The 27,025-nt window shown below is 40.4% G+C and overlaps 1 protein-coding gene across 18 annotated transcripts in view; it reads left to right on the forward strand.

The window, feature by feature from the left end:
- The window catches only part of USP54 (ubiquitin specific peptidase 54), a 152,831-nt gene that overhangs the window by 119,411 nt on the left and 6,395 nt on the right, over nt 1–27,025 (forward strand). For 6 of the 18 annotated variants that reach the window (XR_014017390.1, XM_081253276.1, XM_081253277.1 and 3 more), the window contains 7 exons: nt 364–497; nt 9,649–9,816; nt 12,274–12,408; nt 13,341–13,536; nt 15,567–16,945; nt 25,116–25,234; nt 25,841–25,981. Coding sequence is in view for 16 of the 18 variants with exons in the window: in XM_081253276.1 (XP_081109402.1) it covers nt 364–497; nt 9,649–9,816; nt 12,274–12,408; nt 13,341–13,536; nt 15,567–16,945; nt 25,116–25,234; nt 25,841–25,981 (2,272 nt within the window). In the remaining 2 variants the exon portion in view is untranslated. Of the gene's footprint in view, nt 1–363; nt 498–9,648; nt 9,817–12,273; nt 12,409–13,340; nt 13,537–15,566; nt 16,946–25,115; nt 25,235–25,840; nt 25,982–27,025 lie in introns of those variants that run through there. The other 12 variants (XM_081253278.1, XM_081253269.1, XM_081253281.1 and 9 more) reach the window with 9 other exon arrangements.

Here is a 27,025-nt window from a genome sequence, read left to right on the forward strand (position 1 = left end):
CCATATCCTCATACTTTCCCACTGCTCTTCCCTGACCTCAGACCCTGTTTAGTTTTACACATGAGAAGATGCTACAAAAGTATAAGAAAGAGGAAGGCAATCCATATGAGAGCATTTGTTTATTAATTCACTAAATAAGTTTTGTGCCAGACACTGCTAGATGCACAAAATGTGAATGAGGTGAGATAAGATGGGGGAACGAGTGGGTATTTCAATTTTCAGAAGTAGTTTTGCAGGTATTTTAATTATATTAGTTCGATGTTTGGGGTTTTTGTTGTAGTTTTTGGAGGGAATTTAGTCCAAGAATGTTGCTAGTTATCAGCCTTCTGATGCTTTCACTAGACTCTGGTTTCTGTTTTGAAGGGATACAAGTGCTAAGAGATCATCTGGGTTGGCCCCTTCCTGGCGTCACATCCCAAAGTCTCACAGTAGTAGCATCCTGGAGGCAGACTCCACAGTATCCAGGAGTGGCTGGACAAAGAATCAGCCCCTCTCAGGTAAGCGCAAGGACGTTGGATTTGTAGAACTGGATTTTACTGCCAGTTCTATTTGGGAAACAGCCTAACCTGAGCACATTTGAAATTAGAGGACAATTGTACTTTGTTCCCTCAGAATGTAAATGTGAAGGCATTTGATCTGCTCCCTCTCTGGATTTATCTTTTTTGTTGTTGTTCTCTATCATGGCTTGCCTGCTTGCTCCTTTCCACCTTGGAGAGAGCCCTGGAGGGGCAAGATGGAACAGAAATATGGTGAACAGTATCAGTAGCACCTGCTTTCCTCAGAAGAATAACTCCTAGGGCTTTCCTTGGTATAGAGGCATTCTTGTGGGAATGGATTTTTTATTGTTTAGTACTATGAATTGAGATAACAAGGGGGACATGTAGGCTATGGGCAAAACTGGGAAATAAGCAGGTCAGAACTACCCTTACCCCTGCCTCTATATCCTGTCTAGTATCCCTGCTTTGTTTTTCCTTCTTGAATGTGCCTGTGTCCCTCCTTCTCAAAACAAGCTTTAAAGGAATGATCTGACTCTTTTACACTAGATGTTTGTGACTGAGAATAGTTTAAAGTATGCTTTCTCTAAGACAAACTAGCATTTTAACAAGTCAAAGCCTGAAGATAAAGGGATATTGGAATTTCAGGTATGAGACACCAAGCATAGACATTTGAGGTAGTCATAGGTTTTATATCCTTTTTACATTCTTCTCACAACATACATACATACTTACAGTGCATATTCAAATAAGTAAAATAAATCCTTTACTTACTCACAGCTGAAAATTGAGGTGGTAACTATATAGTCTCCCGAATATGGAGACTTTTTGTGATGCTTGAAGGAAGGTGTTGAGTATTCAGTATTGTTTAGTCGGCTGAGGAGTTCTTGGGTCCATTTGTCCAACTTAGAAATCAACCTCTCTGAAAGATGTGTTTCATCCCTTTTTTTTCTGGTATGTTAGATCAATTGGGAGTAGGGTGTGTGGGCAGAAACCTAACTATGGTATGGTTTACTGAGCTTCTGAATATAGATATGTGGCCAGATCACTAGGGAGACGAGGACAGAATATTATGTGCCAACCTGTAGAGATGACACGAGGAACATTACTAGTCTGACCACCAGTTCTCTTAATGGCCACTGAAAGTTCTTAAAGGTGGCTGGAAGGGTGATATGCAGCAGGAATAAAAAGGCATGAACTCTTTTAGGTATGAGTGCCATAGGTTGCTAACATCTGGCAGAGCAGAACAATGCCTGTAGAAGCAGATATCTCTGAAATCCTGGGCTAGAGTAGGTTATAGTTAGAAACCCATGGAAGAGATTCATTCTTCCTAATGAAATTATAGGTTTGGTTTATTTCCCACATTTTAATTTATCTCATATTGACTAACATTGCTTTGAGAAACTTGTGCTCTTCCATGAGCCTGTTCCCCCTTCTCTTTCCTTCGATAGCCAATAGCTTTTCAGCACACTAAAGACTGAGTCTCATGATTTCACTGATAGCCCTAATTCTAGATTAGCTGGATAGAATTCACCAACTGGATTCCTCAACTGGTAAAAGATATTTGGCAAGGAGTTAGAATCAATTCCTCACACAACATACACCCCACCATCCTCTTTGTATAGTAAACCCTATTTTTTTTATCTGGTGACACTGACCACACTTTTAAAAAATTACAGAAGTAAATGTTAGCCCAACAATTCAGTAACTTGCCCATTGCCTCTTCAAACTGAAGGAACTACTGTTATTATGGCATGTATCTTTCTACATCTCTTTCTGTGCTTTCTATTCTATGTACAAGTACATAGATAAGTTTTTTTATTTATACATCTTTATTGGGGTATAATTGCTTCACAATGCTGTGTTAGTTTCTGTTGTACAACAAAGTGAATCAACCATATGCATACATATATTCCCATATCCCCTCCTTTTTGAGCCTCCCTCCCACCCTCTTTATCCTACCTCTCTAGGTCATCGCAAATCACCGAGCTGATCTCCCAGTGCTACGCTGCTGCTTCCCACTAGCTATCTATTTTACATTTGGTAGTGTATATGTGTCCATGCCATTCTCTCACTTTGTCCCAGCTTACCCTTCCCTCATCAGTACCATTTTTTTAGATTCCATATACATGCGTTTGCATATGATATTTGTTTTTCTCTTTCTGACTTACTTCACTCTGTATGACAAACTCTAGGTCCATCCACCTCCCTACAAATAACTCAATTTCGTTTCTTTCTATGGCAGAGTAATATTCCATTGTATATATGTGCCACATCTTCTTTATCCATTCATCTGTCAATGGACATTTAGGCTGCTTCCATGTCCTGACTGTAGTAAATATTGCTGCAGTGAACTTTGTGGTACATGTCTCTTTCTGAATTATGGTTTTCTCAGGGTATATGCCCAGTAGTGGGATTGCTGGGTCATATGGTAGTTCTATTTTTAGTTTTTTTAGGGAACCTCCATACTGTTTTCCATAGTGGCTGTATCAATTTACATTTCCACCAACGGTGCAGGAGGGTTCCCTTTTCACCACACCCTCCTCTCCAGCATTTATTGTTTCTATATTTTTGATAATGGCCATTCTGACTGCTATGAGGTGATACCTCATTGTAGTTTTGATTTGTATTTCTCTAATAATTAGTGATGTTGAGCATCTTTTCATGTGCCTCTCGGCCATCTGTATGTCTCCTTTGGTGAAATGTCTGCTTAGGTCTTCTGCCCATTTTTAATTGGGTTGTTTGTTTTTTTGATATTGAGCTCCATGAGCTGTTTGTATATTTTGGAGATTAATCCTTTGTCAGTTGCTTTGTTTGCAAATATTTTCTCCCATTCTGAAGGTTGTCTTTTCATCTTGTTTATGGTTTCCTTTGCTGTGCAAAAGGTTTTAAGTTTCATTAGATCCCATTTGTTTATTTATTTATTTATTTTTTTGCGGTACGCGGGCCTCTCACTGCTGTGGCCTCTCCCGTTGCAGAGCACAGGCTCCGGACGCGCAGGCTCAGAGGCCATGGCTCACAGGCCCAGCCACTCCGCGGCATGTGGGATCCTCCCGGACCGGGGTACGAACCCGTGTCCCCTGCATTGTCAGGCGGACTCTCAACCACTGCGCCACCAGGGAAGCCCCTATTTTTGTTTTTATTTTCATTACTCTAGGAGGTCGGTCAAAAAAGATCTTGCTGTGGTTCATGTCAAAGAGTGTTTTTCCTGTGTTTTCCTCTAAGAGTTTTATAGTGTCTGGTCTTACATTTAGGTCTTTAATCCATTTGGAGTTTATTTTTGTGTATGGTGTTAGGTAGTGTTCTAATTCCATTCATTTACATGTAGCTGTCCAGTTTTCCCAGCACCACTTATTGAAGAGGCTGTCTTTTCTTCATTGTATATTCTTGCCTCCTTTGTCATAAATTAGGTGACCACATGTGTGTGGGTTTATCTCTGGGCTTTCTATCCTGTTCCACTGATCTATATTTTTGTTTCTATGCCAGTACCATACTATCTTGATTACTGTAGCTTTGTAGAATAGTTTGAAGTCAGGGAGCCTGATTCCTCCAGCTCCATTTTTCTTTCTCAAGTTTGCTTTATCTATTCAGGGTCTTTTGTGTTTCCATACAAATTGTGCAACTTTTTGTTCTAGTTCTGTGAAAAATGCCATTGGTAGTTTGATAGGGATTGCACTGAATCTGTAGATTGCCTTGGGTAGTATAGTCATTTTCACGATGTTGATTCTTCCAATCCAAGAACATGGTATATTTCTCCATCTGTTTATGTCATCTTTGATTTCTTTCATCAGTGTTTTATAGTTTTCTGAGTACAAGTCTTTTGCCTCCTTAGGTAAGTTTATTCCTAGGTATTTTATTCTTTTTGTTGCAATGGTAAATGGGATTGTTTCCTTAATTTCTCTTTCTGATTTTTCATTGTCAGTGTATGGGAATGCCAGAGATTTCTGTGCATTAATTTTGTATCCTGCAACCTTACCAAATTCATAGATTAGTTCTAGTAGTTTTCTGGTGACATCTTTAGGGTTTTCTATGTATAGTATCATGTCATCTGCAAACAGTGACAGTTTTACTTCTTCTTTTCCAATTTGTATTCCTTTTATTTCTTTTTCTTCTCTGATTGCTGTGGCTAGGACTTCCAAAACTACGTTGAGTAAGAGTGGCAACAGTGGACATCTTTGTCTTGTTTCTGATCTTAGTGGAAATGAGTATGATGTTTGCTGTGGGTTTGTCATATATGGCCTTTATTATGTTGAGGTAGTTTCCCTCTATGCCCATTTTCTGGGGAGTTTTTATCATAAATGGGTGTTGACTTTTGTAAAAAGCTTTTTCTGCATCTATTGAGATGATCATATGGTTTTTATTCCTTAATTTGTTAATATGGTGTATCACGTTGAATGATTTGCGTATATTGAGGAATCCTTGCATTCCTGGGATAAATTCCACTTGACTATGGTTGATGATCCTTTTAATATGTTGTTGGATTCTGTTTGCTAGTATTTTGTTCAGGAGTTTTGCATCTATGTTCTTCAGTGATATTGGTCTATAATTTTCTTTTATTGTGATATCTTTTTCTGCTTTTGGTATCAGGGTGATGGTGGCTTTGTAGAACGAATCTGCATTTTTTGGAAGAGTTTGAGAAGAATGGGTGTTAGCTCTTCTCTAAATGTTTGATAGAATTCACCTGTGAAGACATCTGGTCCTGGACTTTTGTTTGTTGGAAGATTTTTAATTACAGTTTCAATTTCATTACTTGCGATAGGTCTGTTATTATTTTCTAATTCTTCTTGGTTCAGTCTGGAAAATTGTACCTTACCAAGAATTTGTCCATTTCTTCATGGTTGTCCATTTTATTGGCATATAGTTGTTTGTAGTAGTCTCTTATAATCCTTTGTATTTCTGCGGTGTCAAGTTGTGATTTCTCCTTTTTCATTTCTAATTTTATTGATTTGCATCCTCTCCCTTTTTTCTTGATTAGTCTGTCTAAGGGTTTATCAGTTTTGTTTATCTTCTCAAGGAACCAACTTTTAGTTTTATTGATCTTTGCTATTGTTTTCTTCATTTCTATTTCATTTATTTCTTCTCTGATCTTTATGATTTCCTTCCTTCTATTGACTTTAGGTTTTCTTTGTTCTTCTTTCTCTAGTTGCTTTAGGTGTAGGGTTAGATTGTTCATCTGAGATTTTTCTTGTTTCTTGAGGTGACATTGAATTTCTATAAACTTCCCTCTTAGAACTGCTTTTGCTGTGTCCCATAGGTTTTGGGTCATTGTGTTTTCATTGTCATTTGTTTCTATGTATTTTTTAATTTCTTCTTTGATTCTTCAGTGATCTCTTGGTTATTTAGTAGCACACTGTTTAGCCTCCATGTATTTGTGTTTTTTTTTTTTTTTTTTGTGGTACGCGGGCCTCTCACCGCTACGGCCCCTCCCGCTGCGGAGCACAGGCTCCGGATGCGCAGGCCCAGCGGCCATGGCTCACGGGCCCAGCCGCTCCACGGCATGTGGGATCCTCCCGGACCGGGGCACGAACCCGCGTCCCCTGCAACGGCAGGCGGACTCTCAACCACTGCGCCACCAGGGAAGCCCTGTATTTGTGTTTTTTACAATATTTTTCTGAAATTGATTTCCAATCTCATAACATTGTGGTCAAAAAAGATGCTTGGTACAATTTCAGTTTTCTTAAATTTTCCGAGGCTTGATTTGTGACCCAAGATGTGATCTATCCTGGAGAATGTTCAGTGTGCACTTGAGAAGAAAGTGCATTCTGCCACTTTCAGGTGGAATGTTCCATAAATATCAATTAAATCTATCTGGTCTGTTGTGTCATTTAAAGCTTCTGTTTCCTTATTTATTTTCTGTTTGGATGATCTGTCCATTGGTGTAAGTGGGGTGTTAAAGTCCCCTACTATTATTGTGTTACTGTCGATTTCCCCATTCATGGTTGTTAGCATTTGCCTTTTGTATTGAGGTGCTCCTATGTTGGGTGCATAAACATTTATAATTGTTATATCTTCTTCTTGGATTGATCCTTTGATCATTATGTAGTAACCTTCCTTATCTCTTGTAACAGTCTTTATTTTAAAGTCTATTTTATCTGATACGAGTATTGCTACTCTAGCTTTCTTTTGATTTCCATTTGCATGGACTATCTTTTTCCATCCCTTCACTTTCAGTCTGTATGTGTCCCTAAGTCTGAAGTGGGTCTCTTGTAGACAGCTCATAATGGGTCTTGTTTTTGTATCCATTCAGCCAGTCTGTGTCTTTTGGTTGGGGCATTTAATCCATTTACATTGAAGGTTATTATTGATATGTATGTTCCTATTACCATTTTCTTAATTGTTTTGAGTTTGTTTTTATGGGTCTTTTTCTTCTCTTGTGTTTCCTGCCTAGAGAAGTTCCCTTTAACATTTGTTGTAAAGCTGGTTTGGTGGTGCTGAATTCTCTTAGCTTTTGCTTGTCTGAAAAGCTTTTGATTTCTCCCTTGAATCTGAATGAGATCCTTGCTGGGTAATCTTGGTTGTAGGTTATTCTCTTTTTATCACTTTAAGTATATCCTGCCACTCCCTTCTGGCCTGCAGAGTTTCTGCTGAAAAATCAGCTGAAAAATCCCTTATGGGAATTCCTTTGTATGTTATTTTTTGCTTTTCCCTTCCTGTTTTTAATATTTTTTCTTTGCATTTAATTTTTGTTAGTTTGATTAATATGTGTCTTAGTGTGGTTCTCCTAGTATTTATCTTGTATGGGACTCTCTGCAGTTCCTGGACTTGGGTGACTATTTCCTTTCCCATGTTAGGGAAGTTTTCCACTATAATCTCTTCAAAAATATTTTCTCAGACCCTTCTTTTTTTCTTCTGGGACCCCTACAGTTCGAATGTTGGTACGTTTAGTGTTGTGCCAGATGTCTCTGAGATTGTCTTCTATTCTTTTCATTATTTTTTCTTTATTCTGCTCCTCGGCAGTTATTTCCACCATTTTGTCTTCCAGCTCACTTACTCGTTCTTCTGCCTCAGTTATTCTGTTATTGATTCCTTCTAGCGTATTTTTCATTTCACTTATTGTGTTGTTCACCTCTGTTTGTTTGTTCTTTAGTTCTTCTAGGTCTTTGTTAAATATTTCTTGTATTTTCTCAATCCATACCTCCATTCTATTTCCGAGATTCTGGATCATCTTTACTATCATTACTCTGAATTCTTTTTCAGGTAGATTGCCTATTTCCTCTTCATTTATTTGGTCTTTTAGGTTTTTACCTTGCTCCTTCATCTGTGACATATTTTTTTGCTGGCTCTTTTTTTTTTTTTTTTTTTTTTTTTTTTATGAGTAGGATTGTGTTCCTGTCTTACTGGTTGTTTGGCCTGAGGCTTCCAGCACTGGAGTTTGTGGGCTCTTGGGTAGATCTGGGTCTTGGTGCTGAGATGAGGACCTCCGGGAGACCTCACTCCAATGAATATTCCCTGGGGTCTGAGCTGCTCTGTTAGTCCAGTGGTTCGGATTCAGAGTTTCCACCACAGGAGCTTGGGCCCAGCCCCCAGTTTGTGAATCAAGATGCCGCAAGCTGTATGGGGTGGCAAAAAATGAAACAGAAAAATAACAAAGAGTAAAAAATAAAATTAGACTAGGAAACTAACAGATATGTTAGAAAGAAAATAAAAATAAAAGTATAGATGAAACAACAACCAGAAGGTAAAACGGAACCACAATAGTAAAAAAGAGGAGGGGAAAAAAGAAATAAAAATAAAAGTATAGATGAAACAAAACCAGAAGGTAAAAGGGAACCACAATAGTAAAAAAGAGGAGGGGAAAAAAGGAAAAAAAAGGTGGAAAAGGCCTTGGCTGTGGGGGCAGGGCTTAGGCATGGGTGGGGTTTAGGTGGTGGGCGGGGCCTATGCTTAGGACGCACAGGGCTGGAAAAGGCCATGGGTCGGGGGTGGGACCTAGGCTCAACACAACAGAAGGGGTTCAGGAGTGCCTCTGATCTTGGGGGGCGGGGGACCCAGCCTGGGAGCCCAGCAGGCTTCCCAGCCCAAGTGGGCAGGGCACACTCCCTCTGTGACTCTCCTGTTCCTCCGTCCTGGAGGGCCCCTCCATCCCACCTGCCTCTCCTGTTCTCCTCCAGCCTCCCTCCTTTACCCCTAGAACCAATGTAGTAGAAGGGGCCTCTTGAGGGCGTAGGACCGGGCCGAGAGCTGGGCAGGTTTCCCAGGCCAATTGGGCAGGGGAAACACCAGGTGTGCTCCCCCTGATCGAGCCCCCGAGGCTCCCTCCAGGCATGGAAACCTCTCCCTGCTCCCAGCCACCCCTTGGGGGTGCAGGTCCTGTCCTACCTCCACTTCTCCTCCCCCCTTAGTCCCCCACCGTCCTACCGGGTTGCTTGGGGGTTCCTCCTGTCTCCTTGGGCATCGAGGTCCCCCACCAGCATCTGGCAGGTGCCCTAGTTGTCCATAGATAAGTTTATTACTAGCATTTAAAAATAAATAAAAGGGAGTCATACTATAGATATTATTCTGTCACTTGATTTTTCACTTAATATATCATGGACATCCTTTTAGACCTGTTTGGTTCCATCTGTGAACACTGAAAAAATTAAATTTTTACTACTATCAGTGTTTTCCAAACTCATTAAAAAGGTGGTGGAAATTAAGAGGGAGAAATTGACTTGTTTGAAGCTTCCTGGTGAGTCACTGGTAGTACATGGTAGAGAATGCTCTCTAATAGTTAAAAGCACAGATTATGAATTTAACCTATTTGACTTTAATTCAGCCTTACCATTTTCCATTTTTGTTACCTTGGGTAAGTTATTTATCATCTTTGTGACTCAGTTTCTTCATTCTTAAAATGTGGGCAATAATAGTATCTACCTCATATATTATTGTGAGAATTAAATAACATGTAAAAGTGCTTACAGCTATGCCTGTCATGTAGTAAATACTCAACAAATGTTAGTTGTCATGTTGTTATAAAGCACCCAATAAATATTATTATTATTCATGGCCTAGGTATCATCCTGAATCTGAAATGGAAAGCACTATGCAAATATGAACTCCAAACTGAAGCCAAGAGTTCCAAAGGAAAAGCAGTGCGGTGGCCATAAATACAGCAAGTGCTTAGTCTTGGTTATGGAAATGTGGCGACTTCTCTTCTCCCTTGCTTGTATTCCAGGTGGGGAGATATCTTCCAAAACTGAACTGGATGAATTGCAAGAAGAGGTGGCCAGAAGGGCCCAGGAACAGGAACTTCAAAGGAAACGAGAGAAGGAATTAGAGGCAGCTAAAGGGTTTAACCCTCATCCCAGCCGCTTCATGGACTTAGATGAACTGCAGAATCAGGGTAATTGTTGTGAGCATTAGGTTGTGGGTGATGGGGACAGAGAAAGCTGGGAGGACAAAAGTATTCAAGCTCATAAATTCTGTCTTCTCTTTAGCCAAGTTATATTTTATCTTAATTCAGCCATTTCAGTGAGAGCTAGTTAAAGTAGGAGGTGACAGGCCTATTGGTTAGAGACAGGCACTGATTTGGGGCCCATTTATTAAAAGCTTGTAGATTAGAGATAGTATATTGTTCATGAAAAATATTTCTGATGAACAGCTATATAAGGTGTAAATTAAACTACTCACAATTCAGAAGCAGCAGAAAAAGGCAGTGAGTGAGCCACACTGACAGTGAGGGGAATTCTTCTCACTCAGCAGAAATATGCCCTTGAGATTTCCTACCTGGAGCTTCAGGGAAGTGGATCTACCAAACAGGTTCTAAGAACACAGAGCCTGATTTCCTTTTGATCTTCTGATGATTCATATCCCAATCTCACACGATTTTCATGGACTTTATTTCAGCTTCTCCAGCTGTCCCCCATTAGTTACGTTTTTCCCCTTCAATTGCTTTAGGACATCACTTTGTACCAGCAGAGACTAGCCTTCAAAATAAGAATTCAAAAAGGCTGAGGTATCTATTTTAAATAGGCCCTGAAACCTATATCTCTGTTTTTCTATGAAATGAATTTATTATTCGGAACCTCCAGATGCAACAAATTGTGCTAAAGTAGTGTAAAGAATAGGAGCTGATGCTGTTTTGGGTGGCTGCTTTCTTTTGATCACTTCTTTCTTCTTATCAACACTTAGGAAAACTTCCTGGGCTTATTTGGGGGCTACTTTTCTCTTCTAATCCTACTGTCTTTTGATTCAAGGCAATTGTTGCTTTATACTTTCCAAGGCATTGTATTTGTCTCAAAACTAGATTACCATTCCTAATTTCTTAGATGTCCCTATGTTTCGATAGTTTTTTCTTCCTTTTTGTCCTCAAGCTATATCACATTGGTGTCTCAGGTTCATACTGCTTCTGAAAGAGGTGACTTGTCATCTTGCTCCCTTGCCTTTCTCCCCGCTCTGTCAGTTGGGTAGTACCTTAGAGTTGAGAGTGGACCCCTCTGGCTGTATTTTCATTGTCAGTTCTCCATACACTTTGATTTAGAGCAAGGAGTGGAGTGCTAAGATTCTGGAGGATAAGAATTAAAATTTAGTACAATCATTGACCAACTATAGTTTGCCTATATCTCTGTAGAGAACTTTTTTTGTTTTAATTGCTCTAGCCACCACCTCTGATTGTAAAGGTTGTATAGATTCAATTGATTTCAGATATAGTGAGAAAACTTCAGGCCTGAGTACCCCCTACCCCAGGGACCATACCTCTAGCGGTGGAGTAGAACCCAAATGTCAAGTTCTTCAGAACCAACTTGTTACTTCTACTTCCTTCTCATTATTCTCCGAAGCTATTGGTGAATTAGGGAATGAATGTTAGGGGTATGGAAGAGCTTTTCTTACCATGTCCAGCTGGAGGTTAATGGAGGATGGGTGCATTATGGGAGAAATGATTTTTTTTTCCTGTGAGCTTGTGAAAACTCACCATTAATCCCATTGCAGGTGAACTTGGGTTACAGCTTACTACTAATTTATGGTTATGAGTGAGTAAAAGGCAAGGGGATATATAAACTTGAGAATTCTTTTACGAAAGTTGCCCTTACAGTACTTTCTTGCTTTTCATGTGGCACTGTCCCTAGACTCTCCTGCACCTGCTTTGGCACACATTCACTTTCAGGGGAGGAAGCAACATCTTATGCTCACTGCAAGGGAAGGTGACTTTTTTACAGTAGGTTTGGTGAGCAAGGGCATGATAGAAGTAAATACTTAGCAGTGCTGATGAAAGGTATGTGTGTGCAAACCAAGAACAAGGGCATTTCCACTGGCCTGGTAGATACATTGAAGTTAGGAACCATAGAACACCTGTGCCCAAGAGGGGTATTGATTTCCCAGGTGCAGGTGGTACAGAGAAAACTATGAATTAATGTAGGAAAGAAGTATTACAGATGGCTTTTCACAGAGTGCCGAAGCCACTTTTGCCTTAACACAGCAGTGGAGGTCTCAGTGGAGATCTGGGGCATTGAACACAGGTTGCCAAGATGTATCTTGTCGCACTGTGGAGAAGCATGTCAGTTCCAGGCATAAGAGCCCACCCTTCTATTATAGACAGTACTTTGTTCTTTCGTTGAGGGCCTCCCTAAGAGGTCTTGGAGTTGGAATATGTGGTGGACAATGACATACCCCTCTTTCATGGCTTTGGTAAAGTCTCAGCTAAGGCAAAAATGGACGTCCTACGTGTTTCAGAGAATTCTTAATAGTAATGGTCAGTTGGAGTAAGGGTGGACCAGAGGCTCAGCAGCAAGGATCTGTGTGCACTGAAGGGAAAAATCAGTACATAGGAAAAGTTGGAACAGATTGTTATCAAAATGAAAAGTGCTGGCCCTTTCAGGGAGGAGTGACGGCTTTGAGAGGTCCCTACAAGAGGCAGATTCAGTGTTTGAAGAGTCGCTGCATCTGGAACAGAAGGGAGACTGTGCTGCTGCTTTGGCTCTCTGTAACGAAGCTATCTGTAAGTAACTTTAACCGCTATGGCTATGGCACTTTTGACTAACTTCACAATAGGTATTATTAGTGTCGTCACTCAGATAGGATAAAAACAGCTTTTAAGTCTCCTCACTCTCACTCCCCCAAACTGAGGCACTTTAGCTATCTTTTGCCCTTCAGATTTCTAAATGTGCTAGGCGTTGTCACTGTGGCCTATGGATATTTACTGGAAAAACCTCAGCAGGAGTCTACAAATGAACTATCCAGCTAGACCTACCTTCTAATCCCAAAATAAAGTTAGATCTCAGATGTGAGGTTAGTCTGCTCTTTCTCTAGTTACTGACTAGTGAGGTGGAGCTTAGGGCAGGAAGAAATGAATAAATTGACTGTGACTTCCCAGGCCTGTGACTTTGTATTGCATATTTGATTTTTTATGTTTCTCCCCTGCCTTCCTGCTATGCTGCACCATAAGGTTACAGCAAGGGACTAAGGCTTAGAATTTGTATCTGGTTCTTTAATGTGACCCACAAGAAACTGTGTTCTATAAAGACAGATGCAGGTTTGGATCTTATTTCTGCTGTTGGCCATCGGGAAGGGGGAGATGGGAGCAGAGAATGGAGACCAGAGTCGTTCAGGTCAGTTGCAAAGGACAATGAGAGTGGCAACGTCTAAGATGGAAGCACCAGTTTATCTTCCTGACTCATTTTAGTTTAGCTTTCTGTTTGTTTTTTAAATTTGAATTAACCTGTTTGGCCTCCATGGCTTCCATGAATGTTCCTTATAGCCAGAGGCAGCTCTGTGCCCTGGACAGCATATGCATGGTCCACGCCTTGTATTCCTGCTGCATATTTTGAGTTTTACTGCATATCTTTGCTCATTTTTGGTTGAATTTTATTCTTTTTATTTTTGTTTGTATTTTTGTGTTCTGTTTCTGCTATATTTTCTTTTGCATTTTAGCTAAACTAAGACTTGCCCTGCATGGTGCCAGCTCTAGCACGCACAGCAGAGCCCTAGTCGATAAGAAGCTGCAAATCAGTATTCGAAAAGCACGGAGCCTGCAGGATCGCATGCAGCAGCAGCAACCATCTCAGCCGCCGTCGCAGCCCTCAGCCTGCCTCCCCTCACAGAGGGGAGCTCTCCCTCAGCCAACAAGGTAGTGCCTGGGAACCATTGTAGTTTATGGACGCCAGGGGAGGAAGTGACCATGGGTGCTCCATAGCCAGCTCTCATTGTCTTGGCGACTCCAGGGGAGAGAGAAGAGTCCTCTGAAAAGATTTCTTCTCTCAGGTCAGACATACAATGAAAAGCTCATCCTACTGCTGGTCCTTTTCTTAATAGTTCCTAGAAAGATGCAGAGAGTATAGCATAATAAATAGACCACTTGTCTATATTTCCTGTGGGTGAGTTTGTCTCTGGACTTGTGTAATAACATGATTATTAAATTTGTACATATTATGGTCTTAGACATGGCAATCTGAGTTACATTTCACTTTGCAGTAGAAACCATGTGATTTATTTTGGGATTTCAGTGCTTCCTGTCCTTCAAGGAAGCAGAGAAAGCAGTCTTCCTTGCTCTGATTGATCCATTGAGAGGAGACACAAAGATTCCCTTTGTTTTGCTTCCCTATGGTCAGGAGTAGGAAAAAAGTCCCCATGGCCATTGGTGTAGTTTCCCCATTTTAGCCCTTGAAATTGGCTGTTACTGAGAATAGATAGATTTAAGTAAGAATTAATTTTGGCTGTTAACAAGCCTGAGTAGTTTTCAGAATATAAACATTATAAAAGAAACTAACATTTTTTGAATATATGCTCAGGCACTAAGATAAACACTTTTATGTTTTATTTTATCTAATTCTCACAATAACCTTAGGAGACAGGGATTACTATTTAGCAATGGTTTATAAATAAGAAAACTCAGGCTCAGAGAGGATGAGATAAGTAAGGTACCCAGGATTACTCAGCTAGAAAGTGGTAGAAGCATGGAATTCAAATCCAGGTCTGTTTGACTCCATTAGGCTTTCCTTATAAGTAATATCATATTCTTCAAAATGTTGTAAGGGTGATTGAATGACTATGCCCACAAAAGTTTATAGTGTATTATCATTCAAATTTAATGCTCATAGCTAGGATCTTCTTTCTTCTTTTCTCCTATTGTTTACCCCACTCGCTGAATGCTAATTAGAGAATCTGATCAGAGATGTGTTTTGATTATAAGCAATTTAGGCAGCTAAACTGTTTTCAGAAAACTTCTGCCATTAGCTGTATGTGAGTGATTGAGGTTTTATCTAAGTGCTTCTAGCCCTGAGTTCTTTAGGTCAGAAATACAAAACAATTAGTAAGAAATCAACTAACTGCAGTTAATCCCTACTTCCACTCCCAAATCTCAAGAGAGTCACAGCACATTACTTTGGGGAAATATCTCAGTAAATAAATACAACCAAATCCATATTATAAAAATACACTTGAGGGCTCCCCTGGTGGCGCAGTGGTTGAGAGTCCACCTGCCGATGCAGGGGACATGGGTTCGTGCCCTGGTCCAGGAAGATCCCACATGCCGCGGAGCGGCTGGACCCGTGAGCCGTGGCCACTGAGCCTGCGTGTCCAGAGCCTGTGCTCCGCAACGGGAGAGGCCACAACAGTGAGAGGCCCGTGTACTGCAAAAAGAAAAAAAAAAAAAAACACTTGAAATGGTTGATTTTTATATTAATCCCAGGAACCCAAATCATCCTGTACTCTGTAAATGTGGCCTTCTGGTTCTTTTGACTGATCTGCCTCGCAGGACCCTAGGGATGAGTGATTTCTGGGCTTTGCTTACCTTCTATTGTCATTTGCATATGGGATGAGCAATTTTTGTTTTTGAATTTGTAAGTAGAATATGATTGGAATGGGACTTTACAGGGAATGAAGAATATTAGCAAGAGCTTTACATACTGTTACTGTGGGCAACTTTGATGAGGGTGTTTAATAAAGAGAATTAATATTACCTGTTACTTAGGTGTGAGCTGACTATGTGCCTTCTCCTGTGAACGTCTGATCTGTTGACTCTACTTATGCTTGTCTTTCCATTTATTTTCACCATTACCTCTGTGAATAGTTAGAAATGGGAACCAAATGAACAGTTATTTTTGTAAGGGATCTTGTCAATTAAGACAGCTTATGACTGGCTCTCTCTATTTATTTCAGTGAACAGCCTATCCCGCTCCAAGTATTGTTAAGCCAGGAGGCCCAACTGGAACCCTACATGAATACAGAGTTTGGGGCCAATTCTTTCATCCACTCACCCGCTTCCTGCCATGAGTCACATTCGCCATTATTCCCAGAGTCATCTGCCCTGTCTGCTCCACAGCACAATTCCTCCGGTGGGTCTGCCTCGAACCTTCTTACTTCTGTTGAGGTGGACAGCATTGACCCCTCTGTGTTCCACAGGCAGGGCTTACATAAAACACCAGGGAGAACTGAGAAGAATTCTCATCATGGTTGGGAACCAGAGAGTGAGTTGCAAAGCTACAGGGGGGACAACAGCAGCTGTACCAGGTTCCCCCAACAAGAAGGAAGAGGCACTGATCGAGAACAGCTATTCCAAGAAAAGAGGGATCCTGCTGACTCATCCCAGGTGATGCCTTGGCTACAGCCAACTGGAACAACCACCTCTGAGAGAGGAGATGCACACAGTCTAGGCTGTGGTCCTTCAAGTTCATCAGCTCAGCCCAGCCTTTCTCTGTACAGGGCCTGCCACCCCACAATGCCTGCTCCTTCCTCATCTGTACTTCACTCTCCTAATACCCTACAGAAAACTAACCAATGCCTCCAAACCCAAAGCCTCAAAACTTCATTGATTTCAAAAGTGGACGGAGGCAGCGAGGACCCCTATGGGCCAGAGTTTCCTACCACAAAGGGGCTTGTCCGCTGTCTGGCAGAGCAGTTCCAGAGGATGCAGGGCACCTCCACAAGGGATGATACAGGTTCCCAGGATAGAAGTTTGCCCAACAGTCTAAGGAAGAACTCTTCCCTTTCTGACTCAAAGCCTCCTTTCCCACAGGGTCAAGGGAAAGGTCATTGGCCTTGGGCAAAACAACAACCCTCTGTGGATGGTAGGAACAGACTGCCTTCCCGGGGAGAGCCTGCTGATCATCCTTTTCTTGCCATGAACTCTGGGCTGCCTAATGGTGAAACTTCTAGGGGAGGACAGTCCAGGTTGGCAGAGTCAGGTATTTACCATGGGAAACCGTCTCAAGTGAGAGGTGCTAGGCCTAAGGAGCTGGGCAGCAGTGTCGACTTGGGAACTTCCTTGCCTTTGGATTCCTGGGTGAATGTTACAAGGCTTTGTGATTCTCAGCTTGGGGTCCCTGGGCCAGGAATGAAGTCCTCCCCCCCTGATTCCCATACCTGTGTAACCTATCCAGAAAGAAACCACATCCTTTTGCATCCACATTGGAACCAAGACACAGAGCAGGAGACCTCAGAATTGGAGTCTCTCTACCAGGCCAGTCTTCAGGTTTCTCAGTCTGGCTCTTCTGGATGGGGGCAGCAGGAAGTGGCCTGGAACCCACTGAGCCAAACAGGTAAGAATGCAGCCAGGGGCAGGGGGTGGGGGGGCATACAAAAGCTGAAGGCAGGAAGATAAGATCAGAAGGGGGATGGTGTTCTATGTAAATAATATCCTCAGCTTAGGAGGCAGCAGTAGAACTTTGACTTTATTCATAAAGACTTCATGACAAGGGCTAGACATTTTTCTGGCTAGAGTGGAGAATGGGGGCAGAATCATCACTCACAGGCTAGTTCCCTCCTTCTGAAGAGACCAGTGAGTATTTGCCCAGGGCTGCTGTAGTGTGAATGCTAAGGAGTGGTTCCTAGGCCTTTGAGAGTGACTCAGCATGAGGTATGGGAGGCTGAGAGGAAAAGTCATTCTTCTATGGCTTAGGAACAAGCTCCAACTTGCAGTGAGGATGTTCACATTGAGCCAGGTCTCCAGTGTGGCATATCCAGATCGTACTGAACCAGCAATATCAAGACCTCCCCTGATCCGTTCAGGAACTACCAGGTTTAGAATTTTCAAGGTGGTATGCTTGTAGGGTACCTGTTCACCGACCCTTTGTGAGATTATACCGTGTGAAGAGTGAAGTCTAATGTTAAATGCACAGCACAGAATTAGTTCTGTAAACTGAAGACATGAAGGATATTTATAACTTAAGATTGATGTACTTAAGAACTCCAAAACCTGAACTATTGTTCTGTCTCCATCATTAACTGTCAGTAAAAATTTGGACAAGTCATTTAATATCCAAGTTTTTACTTATAAGATGAGAGAATTGGTTCAATGATTTTTTTAAAAAGATACCTTCCAACTCTTTAAATGATATGTATGATTCTGTAAAATTAAACTCAGAGAAATTTATCTTCAGTTTAGGTGGTATAGTTCTTTGCATGCAGCCAACCAACGTTTAATTATAGCCAAACAAGTGGTTATTGAAAATCTACTATATTCCCAGGAGCATCAGAGTGGAGGATATCATATAAATATAAGATTTAATATTAAGATATGTTTTTTAGGATCTCCACTCTAGTGTAAACTTTGCAATAACATTTATTAAGTGCTCCTTAGGTATTAATACATAGGACAGGGCAGTATGAGAAGATTACAAAGAATGAGGAAAAGTTGGAGTTTGCCTCAATTAGCTTCCTCTCTAATATAAGGGAGAAAGAATATACAAATGTCAAGTATTTTAAGAATCATAAACACACATAAAAAATATTTGCAATTAAAACTGAACTAACCAATTGAACGTCAAACATTATATTACAAACAAAACAAACCTTATGTTATCCCAGATAGCAACATTTTTTATTGTAGATGGTTTTGAAAATATATATATAAAGTAACAAAAATCATTGATAACCCCAGCAGTAGTTTCATGAGTTTGCTTCTGGCTTTGGGTTGCCGCCCCCACCCCTGATTGACATAGTTTTTTTTTTTTCTAAATTTCCCCTAGTTTACTTTTTTTTTTCTAACTAATTTTTATTGGAGTATAGTTGCTTTACAATGTTGTATTAGTTTCTACTGTACAGCAAAATGAATCAGCTACACATATACATATATCCCCTCCCTTCCGGACTTCCCTCCCATTCAGGTCATCACAGTGCACTAAGTAGAATTCCCTGTGCTATACAGTATGTTCTCATTAGTTATCTATTTTATACATAGTATCAATAGTGTAGTGACATACTTTTGTGTGTGTGTGTGTGTGTGTGTGTGTGTGTGTGTGTGATACACGGGCTTCTCACTGTTGTGGCCTCTCCTTCTGTGGAGCACAGGCTCTGGATGTGCAGGCTCAGCGGCCATGGCTCACGGTCCCGGCCGCTCCGCGGCATGTGGGATCTTCCCGGACCAGGGCACAAACCCGTGTCCCCTGCATCGGCAGGCAGACTCTCAACCACTGCGCCACCAGGGAAGCCCCATACTTTTTTTTTTAATTGAAGTATAGTTGATTTACAAAGTTGTGTTAGTTTCAGGTGTACAGCAAAGTGATTTAGTTCATATATATATATATGTGTATATATATATATATATATACACATATATATGTATATATATATATATATACATATATATGTGTGTGTGTGTGTATATATATATATATATATATATTCTTTTTCAGATTTTTTCCATTATAGGTTATTACAAAATACTGAATATAGTTCCCTGTGCCATGCAGAAGGTCCTTGTTGTTTATCTATTTTATATATAGTAGTGTGTATATGTTAATCCCAAACACCCATTTTATCCCTCCCCCTCTTTCCCCTTTGGTAACCATAAGTTTGTTTTCTATGTCTGTGAGTCTATAGTATTTCTGTTTTGTAAATAAGTTTATTTGTGTCATTTTTTTAGATTCCTCGTGTAAGTGATACCATATTATATTTGTCTTTCTCTGACTTACTTCACTTAATATAATAATCTCTAGGTCCATCCATGTTGCTTCTGGTTTTGTTTTTTATGCATATATACTATATATTTATTTGTTTTGTTTTTACAAAAAGCTGGATTATAATATATGTATATAGTTTAGTCCCATGATTTCTTACATTATATCCATAAGCATTTTCCCTTTGGAAAAAACTACTTTTAATGACTATAATATGCTGCATATGAATACACCATAATATATTCAGCCATTCTACTGTGGTTGAATATTTAGGTTACTTAAAATTTTTTGATAATACGGCACTGTGATGAATATCTTTATCCTTAGGAGTTTGGCCACATTTCTGATAAACTCCTTAGGATAAACTTTTAGAAGGGTAATAACTAGTTGAAGGTTATAAACTTAAAAAAATCTCTTGATACATACTGGCAAACTCAGGAAGATTATACTTCTGAAAACAGTATGAAAGCGTACCTAGCAACCATTAATTTTTACTTAATAGTGAACAAAAACTAATTTTAAAAATCCAGTTAATGAATCAGTCCTCAAAATAACTTGTCAAACCAAACTAGGCTTTATTTCGGTTAGAGTCTCTTTTTTAAATTGAGTCTTTCAGAACTGACGTGGCAGAATAAAGAAGAGATCAGTGGAATAAATCAAGAAGTAGATGATGAAGGAAAATACCAATTAGGATCCATATATGACAGAATATATCTTTAGGGGAGTCTTCCTTTATCTTATTGTAAAGCATTTATTAAGCACCAAATTACTTTTTTTCTCCAATTTTATTGATATAGTTGACAAATGACATTGTATAACATTGTATAAGTTTAAGGACTACAGTGTGATGGTTTGATACATGTATATATTGCAAAATGATTACCACAGTAAAGTCAGTTAACACAGCCATCACCATACCTAATTACAATATCTTTCTTTCTTTTTTTTTGTGGTGAGAACATTTAGGATTTACTGTCTTAGCAACTTTCAGGTATATAGTAATACAATATTGTTAACTATAGTCACCATGCTATACATTAGATCCTTAGAACTTATTCATCTTATAACTGGAAATGTGTACCCTTTGATCAGCATCTCTATATTCCCCCCACCCCCTGGCTCCTGGCAACTACCATTCCATTCTCTGTTTCTATGAGTTTGGCTTTCTTAAAGATTCCACATATAAGTGTGATCCTATAGTATTTGTCTTTCTCTGTATGACTTATTGCTTTAAAAAAAAGAAAGCTTTATTGATATATAATTTATGTACTGGACAATTCACCTATTTAAAGTGTACAATTCAATGGTTTTTAGGATATTGACAGAGTTGTCCATCCATTACCACAATCAGTTAAAGTGTTTTTTCATCACCCCCAAAAGAAATCCTGTATCCATTAGTATTCACTCCCCAGTAAACCTCTAATCTATTTTCTGCCTATAGAGTACCTATTTTGGACATTTCATATAAATAGAATCATATAGAATGTGGTATTTTGCAACCAGATTAGTTTTGACATGACTATAGTTCCTAAAGAGTTATGTGAACACTGCCCTTGACCTATATTCTAAATTTCATAGTATTTTGAAGATGCCCACATATCATCTTAAAAATAAAAAATAATTTTTTGTTATGGAAGACTTCAAATATATTCTAAAGTAAAGAGTAAATGTTAGGGGCTTCCCTGGTGGCGCAGTGGTTGAGAATCTGCCTGCTAATGCAGGGGACACAGGTTCGAGCCTTGGGCTGGGAGGATCCCACATGCCGCAGAGCAACTAGGCCCGTGAGCCACAACTACTGAGCCTGCGCGTCTGGAGCCTGTGCTCCGCAACAAGAGAGGCCGCGATAGTGAGAGGCCCGCGCACCGCGATGAAGAGTGGCCCCCACTTGCCACAACTGGAGGAAGCCCTCGCACAGAAACGAAGACCCAACACAGCAAAAATAAATTAATTAATAAACTCCTACCCCCAACATCTTCTTAAAAAAAAAAAAAAAAAAAGACAATTTGGAAATATCAACAAATTTAAAAAAAAAAAAAAAAAAAAAAAAAAAAAGAGTAAATGTTATAATCACCCCCCTTGTTCTTATTACTAACTTCCACTGTGATTATCTTGGCCAATTATCAACAGATGGCTGATTTTGATTTAGCGACCCCTCCCTCGCCCCCGCCACTTTCCCTCCCCACTGGATTATTTTAAAGCAAATCCCAGACATTATATCATTTCCTCCATAAATAGTTTGGAATGTATCTCTAAGAAATAAAGACTCTTTTTTAAAAGGCAGAACTATAATATTATTATACCTAAAAAATTAACAATAATTTCTTAATATAATACAGTAACTAGCCAGTATTCAACTTTTTTCAATTGTCCCACAGATGTCTTTTCACAGTTGTTTTATTTCGAATAGAATCCAAACAAGATCCACACATTGCATTTTGTTGATGTGTCTCAAGGCTTTTTTTAAGCCTGTAAGTTTCCTGTCTCTTTTTTCCCCTTGCCATTTATTTGTTGAAGAAATTTGGTCATTTGTCTTCCACGTTTTAGATTATATTCTAGGAGAGGTTATTTTGTTGTCATTTTGTTTTTAAAACATGTTCTCCTAAGACCCTCTTTTTCCCTATAACTTGGTACTTAGGGTTAGGAGGCTTGATTCTTGATTAAAATCAGGTTTACTTTTTAAAAATAAGAATATTTCATAGGTAGTACTTAGACTTCTTATATCATATCAAGAAGTACATAATGTCTGGTAGTCTTTCTTCTTGTTACTATTGATCAGTGAGTAGACGTCACCTTAATTCTATCAAATCGAGAAGACCCGTCAACAGTACTCCTTACAGAAGGCCACCTCCACCTCTGTTTAAGTATCTTTAAAGGAATAAGTGTCTACTCTCTTCAGGAGGTTCCAATGGCTACCTTCTTGTCTAGGTAGGAATCACACTTGACTTGATTGGAGGAGCACCAAATTCTAACCATTACAGCTGTAATTCTTAAATCTGGCTGCCCATCATAGTCACCTGAAGAATGGGTTTTTTTAAAAAAAGAAGAAGAATTTTATTATTTTTTTTAAAAATAAATTTATTTATTTTTATTTTTATTTATTTTTGGCTGCGTTGGGTCTTCGTTGCTGTGCGCGGGCTTTCTCTAGTTGCAGCGAGCAGGGGCTATTCTTTGTTGCGGTGTGCGGGTTTCTCATTGCAGTGACTTCTCTTGTTGCAGAGCATGGGCTCTAGGCACATGGACTTCAGTAGTTGTGGCACGTGGGCTCAGTAGTTGTGGCTCACGGGCTCTAGAGCACAGGCTCAGTAGTTGTGGTGCACGGGCTTAGTTGTTCCGCGGCATGTGGGATCTTCCTGGACCAGGGCTCGAACCTGTGTCCCCTGCATTGGCAGGCAGATTCTTAACCACTGCGCTACCAGGGAAACCCAGAATAATTTTATATAAATGGGATCATAGCACACATGATTTTTGTTGTTGTTGTTTTATATTTAGTTATTTATTTTATTTTATTTTTGACTGCGTCGCGTCTTAGTTGTGGCATGCAAGATCTTCCGTTGTGACACATGTGCCCCTTGCTGCACTGGGCGGGCTTCTCTGTAGTTGTGGTGCACGGGCTCCAGAGCGTGCAGGCTCCATAGCACGTGGGCTCAGTAGTTGTGGCACATGGGCTTACTTGCCCCATAGCATGTGGGATCTTAGTTCCCTGACCAGGGATCAAACCCATGTCCCCTTCATTGGAAGGCAGATTCTTTTTTTTCTTTTTTTTTTTTTTTTTTGCAGTACGCGGGCCTCTCACTGTTGTGGCCTCTCCCGTTGCGGAGCACAGGCTCCGGACGCGCAGGCCCAGCGGCCATGGCTCATGGGCCCAGCCGCTCCACGGCATGTGGGATCTTCCCGGACCGGGGCACGAACCCGTGTTCCCTGCATCGGCAGGCGGACTCTCAACCACTGCGCCACCAGGGAAGCCCGGAAGGCAGATTCTTAACCACTAGACAGCCAGGGAAGTTCCCATGATGTTTTTATTACAGACAATTTTTGTTTCTCTCTCCTTCCTTCAAATCAATCCCTACCATTTATCCCCCACCACCTTCTCAGACAGTAATCTAATGTGCATATTTCTGTATTTCTCTGTTCATATCATCCTATATAGACCTACATATATAGTATTTTTTGGTTTGGGGATAATATTACATATTTTTTTCCTTTAACTCAACAATACTTGATGAAAATTCCTCTAAGTCGTCTAGTTTAACTCAATTCATTCTTTTTAGTGGCTGCACAATATTTGATATTGAGGATAGTGTAATGTATTTAGCCATTCTGCTATAGATGGGCATTACTTTATTTCTAGTTCTTGGCCACTACAAACAAGGCTGCAATAAACAGATAGTTTTGCTTCTTATTCCCAGGAGTAGAACTATTGGTTAAGAGGGTAAATATATTTTCAGTCTTAATGGTTATCTCTAGATTGCTTTTTAGGAAGACTATAACATTTCACATTTCCTCCGACAATGTTTGAGGATATTCTCCCACACTTTTTGTGGAAACCTTTTAAAAATAAATATTCCCAGACTCCAACCAGAAAGATTCTGATTCAGTAGGTCTGCAGAGAGGTACACAAAGCTGTATTTTTTTAAAGTTCTAGATGAATCTGAGGTAGTATTGGAACCACTGCATTTAAGCAGAAGGAAATATTGAAAATAACTGGCCTTCTAGCTTAGTATCAGTAATATCATGCTTTAGCCAGGGACACATATTAGAATCAAAATATCAAATCAAGACATGAATTGGCAATAGACATATATATCAAATGTAGGTCAAGGATGTGTGCATTTTCAGAATGGAAGGCTTAATTAGTTGTATTGGGGCGAGCCCCTTGGGAGTCACATATCCAGTTTGGAGCAGCTCATCTCTTAATAGTCTCGCAAGATTTTGAGGAAGAGATAAACATTTAGAATTTGTTTAGAATTTAAGTGAATAAAAGAGAGAAGCTGGGCTTCCCTGGTGGCGCAGTGGTTGAGAGTCCGCCTGCCGATGCAGGGGACACGGGTTCGTGCCCCCATCTGGGAAGATCCCACATGCCGCGGAGTGGCTGGGCCCGTGAGCCATGGCCGCTGAGCCTGCGCGTCCGGAGCCTGTGCTCCGCAACGGGAGAGGCCACAACAGTGAGAGGCCCGCGTACCGCCAAAAAAAAAAAAAAAAAAAAAGAGAGAGAAGCTAATGGGGGAAATAAAAGAGCACTGCACATACAAAATGTTGCTGAAGAGCTCCTGCTCATAGTATATAACTGGAAGTGTAAATGCAGAGACTTGAGTTTTAATCCTGGTTAAACTACTTACTACTTGTCAGATCCTGGAACTCATTTTCCTGCTTTGTAAAGTGAGGCGGTTTAATATGTGATTACTATGATAATTTTCAATTCCTAACCCGACTGGAGATAATAGTTCCTTTGTCATCACAGATGCTCTAGAGAATCACTATATCAGATAATTTCCTCTGTATGTGTTATAAGTCTTGGGCCCAAGGCTGACAGAAGCAAAGCTGATTATATTTACTATTCAGCTATCTGTCCACAGAGCCCTTTCTCAACAAGGTTCTTCAAGGCCTGTGTTTTGAGATCCTTATGGCCTTATAGGAAGCTATCCATATTCTGAAACTCCTGTTTCTACATTCCAGGAGCCCATCCTCCAGTGGATTCAGAGATGCATATTTGTTATTTAATGAAACAAGAATTCCTGAGTTTTGTGCTGCCAGACTGAGTTTAGACTCCAGGAGAAGAGATGGCTTCAACTTGTATTTATGTTTTCCTCCTCAGGCTCTACAGATGGTGTAGGGAGGAGGTTGCGCTCAGCCCCTGGCCTTGATCTCTCAAAGACCCCAACAGCAGAAATGGAGCAAAGTCTCCATGGAGCCAATACAGTGTCTACTTCTCAGGTAGCCACCTCAGGTGCTAAAGTTTTGGGCATGGGGTGATGTGTTGGGAAAGAATTATGGAGAGATATGAGTGGTAGGGTTGGTGGTAAAGCAGCGGCATGGTAATGTGGGGCTGTTGGAAGAGAAGGTCTATGATTGGGCTTCTTTTTTTTTTTCTTCTTTTTTTTAACATCTTTATTGGAGTATAATTGCTTTACAGTGGTGTGTTAGTTTCTGCTGTATAACAGTGAATCAGCTATACATATACATATATCCCCATATCCCCTCCCTCTTGCATCTCCCTTCCACCCTCCCTATCCCACCCCTCTAGGTGGTCACAAAGCATTGAGCTGATCTCCCTGTGCTATGCGGCTGCTTCCCACTAGCTATCTATTTTACATTTGGTAGTGTATATATGTCAATGCTACTCTCTCACTTTGTCACAGATTGGGCTTCTTTTGAGTGAGAGGAGATTGCCACATGGCCACTACCTTTTAAATACGTCTAATTCAGATATCTACTAGTGAGTCTTACCCTATTCTCTCCCATATCCCTCGAGACAGTGTCTGTGGGAAAACCACAGGTCTGGTGTTATGTGTCTGCCTGTGTGTGTCTGTGTGTTTGAAGGCTGCACCTGGCCGAGGCCCCAGCAGGGAGTGTGGGGAGGATGATCAGTATGGTGCAGAGAACTTTCGGCGCATCTCACGCAGTCTCAGTGGCACCGTTGTCTCAGAGAGGGAGGAGGTCCCAGTCTCTTCCCACAGTTTTGTAAGTAGAATCAGGGTCTATCTATTCAGAGCATGCTCTTTCTCTTGCTAGGTAAAAATATACTGCAGGTGAAGGGGCAGGAGAAACTGAAGGTTGTAATCTGGGGGAAAGCCAGATACACTCAGCAAAAATGAGGACACATAGTCATTATTTTCTTGACACACATTTACTTGGAGCCTAGAAGAATGTTCCTTCTCTGTAGCAGTTCTGGAAGGTGTATTATAGGCTTCCCCAGGATGAGAAGAGTACTAGCAGCCTCAAGAGGAGTCTCAGAGAAGCCACTGCTGCTGACTGGGTCAGAACCCACTGTACTAATCAAAGGAAGAAGAGAAGAGATGGGATGGAGTATTTTTTTGCCTTTTCTTCCCCATCCTAGTACATGACTGAGTGGGGTCCAGTGTGCTTTCAAGCTGAAATGAAGCATGTACATTAGCAAGAGAAGGAAAATGATTTAAAATCCTCATCCTTGGGGCTTTTCATACGGCATTAATACAGTAATCTGTATGTGAAAAGGACAGGGACACCCAAGTCAGCAGAGATCAGCAAACTCAAATAGTTTCAGTGGTTGGGTTTCTAAAACGTGCCTTTTGAGAATTTCACACACTTGCCCAAGGCAAGTTGAATTTTTATTACAGTAGGGGTCAGGATACAAAGCACCAGTACATTGAAGTGTGCTCACCAGGTCAGTTTGATAAATACTAAAAAACAGGTCTTAAAAATGTAATATAAAAATTAAAAGGTACAAAAAAAAACCTGTCTCTTCCACCACTTCTTCAGATCCAACTTCTTTCCCTAGAGGTAGTCATTTTTTCCAGTTTATTGCTCATAAGTTTCTAAAGAGCTCTGAACAGTTGGCCATTCTTTTTGGAAAAGATGGTCTTTTCTTCCCAATATTTGTTCTCATATACCTTTAATGGCGAATTGTTATTTTCCTAGGAGAGTTGGCTTCCTTTGTCCTGGCTTCTGTATCATTCATTTATTCACTGATTCATTCTTTTTTTTTTTTTTGATGTGGGCCATTTTTTTAAAGTCTTTATTAAATTT

Source organism: Mesoplodon bidens (genome assembly GCF_964165515.1).
Source record: "Mesoplodon bidens genome assembly, chromosome: 1".
Taxonomy (NCBI): domain Eukaryota; kingdom Metazoa; phylum Chordata; class Mammalia; order Artiodactyla; family Ziphiidae; genus Mesoplodon; species Mesoplodon bidens.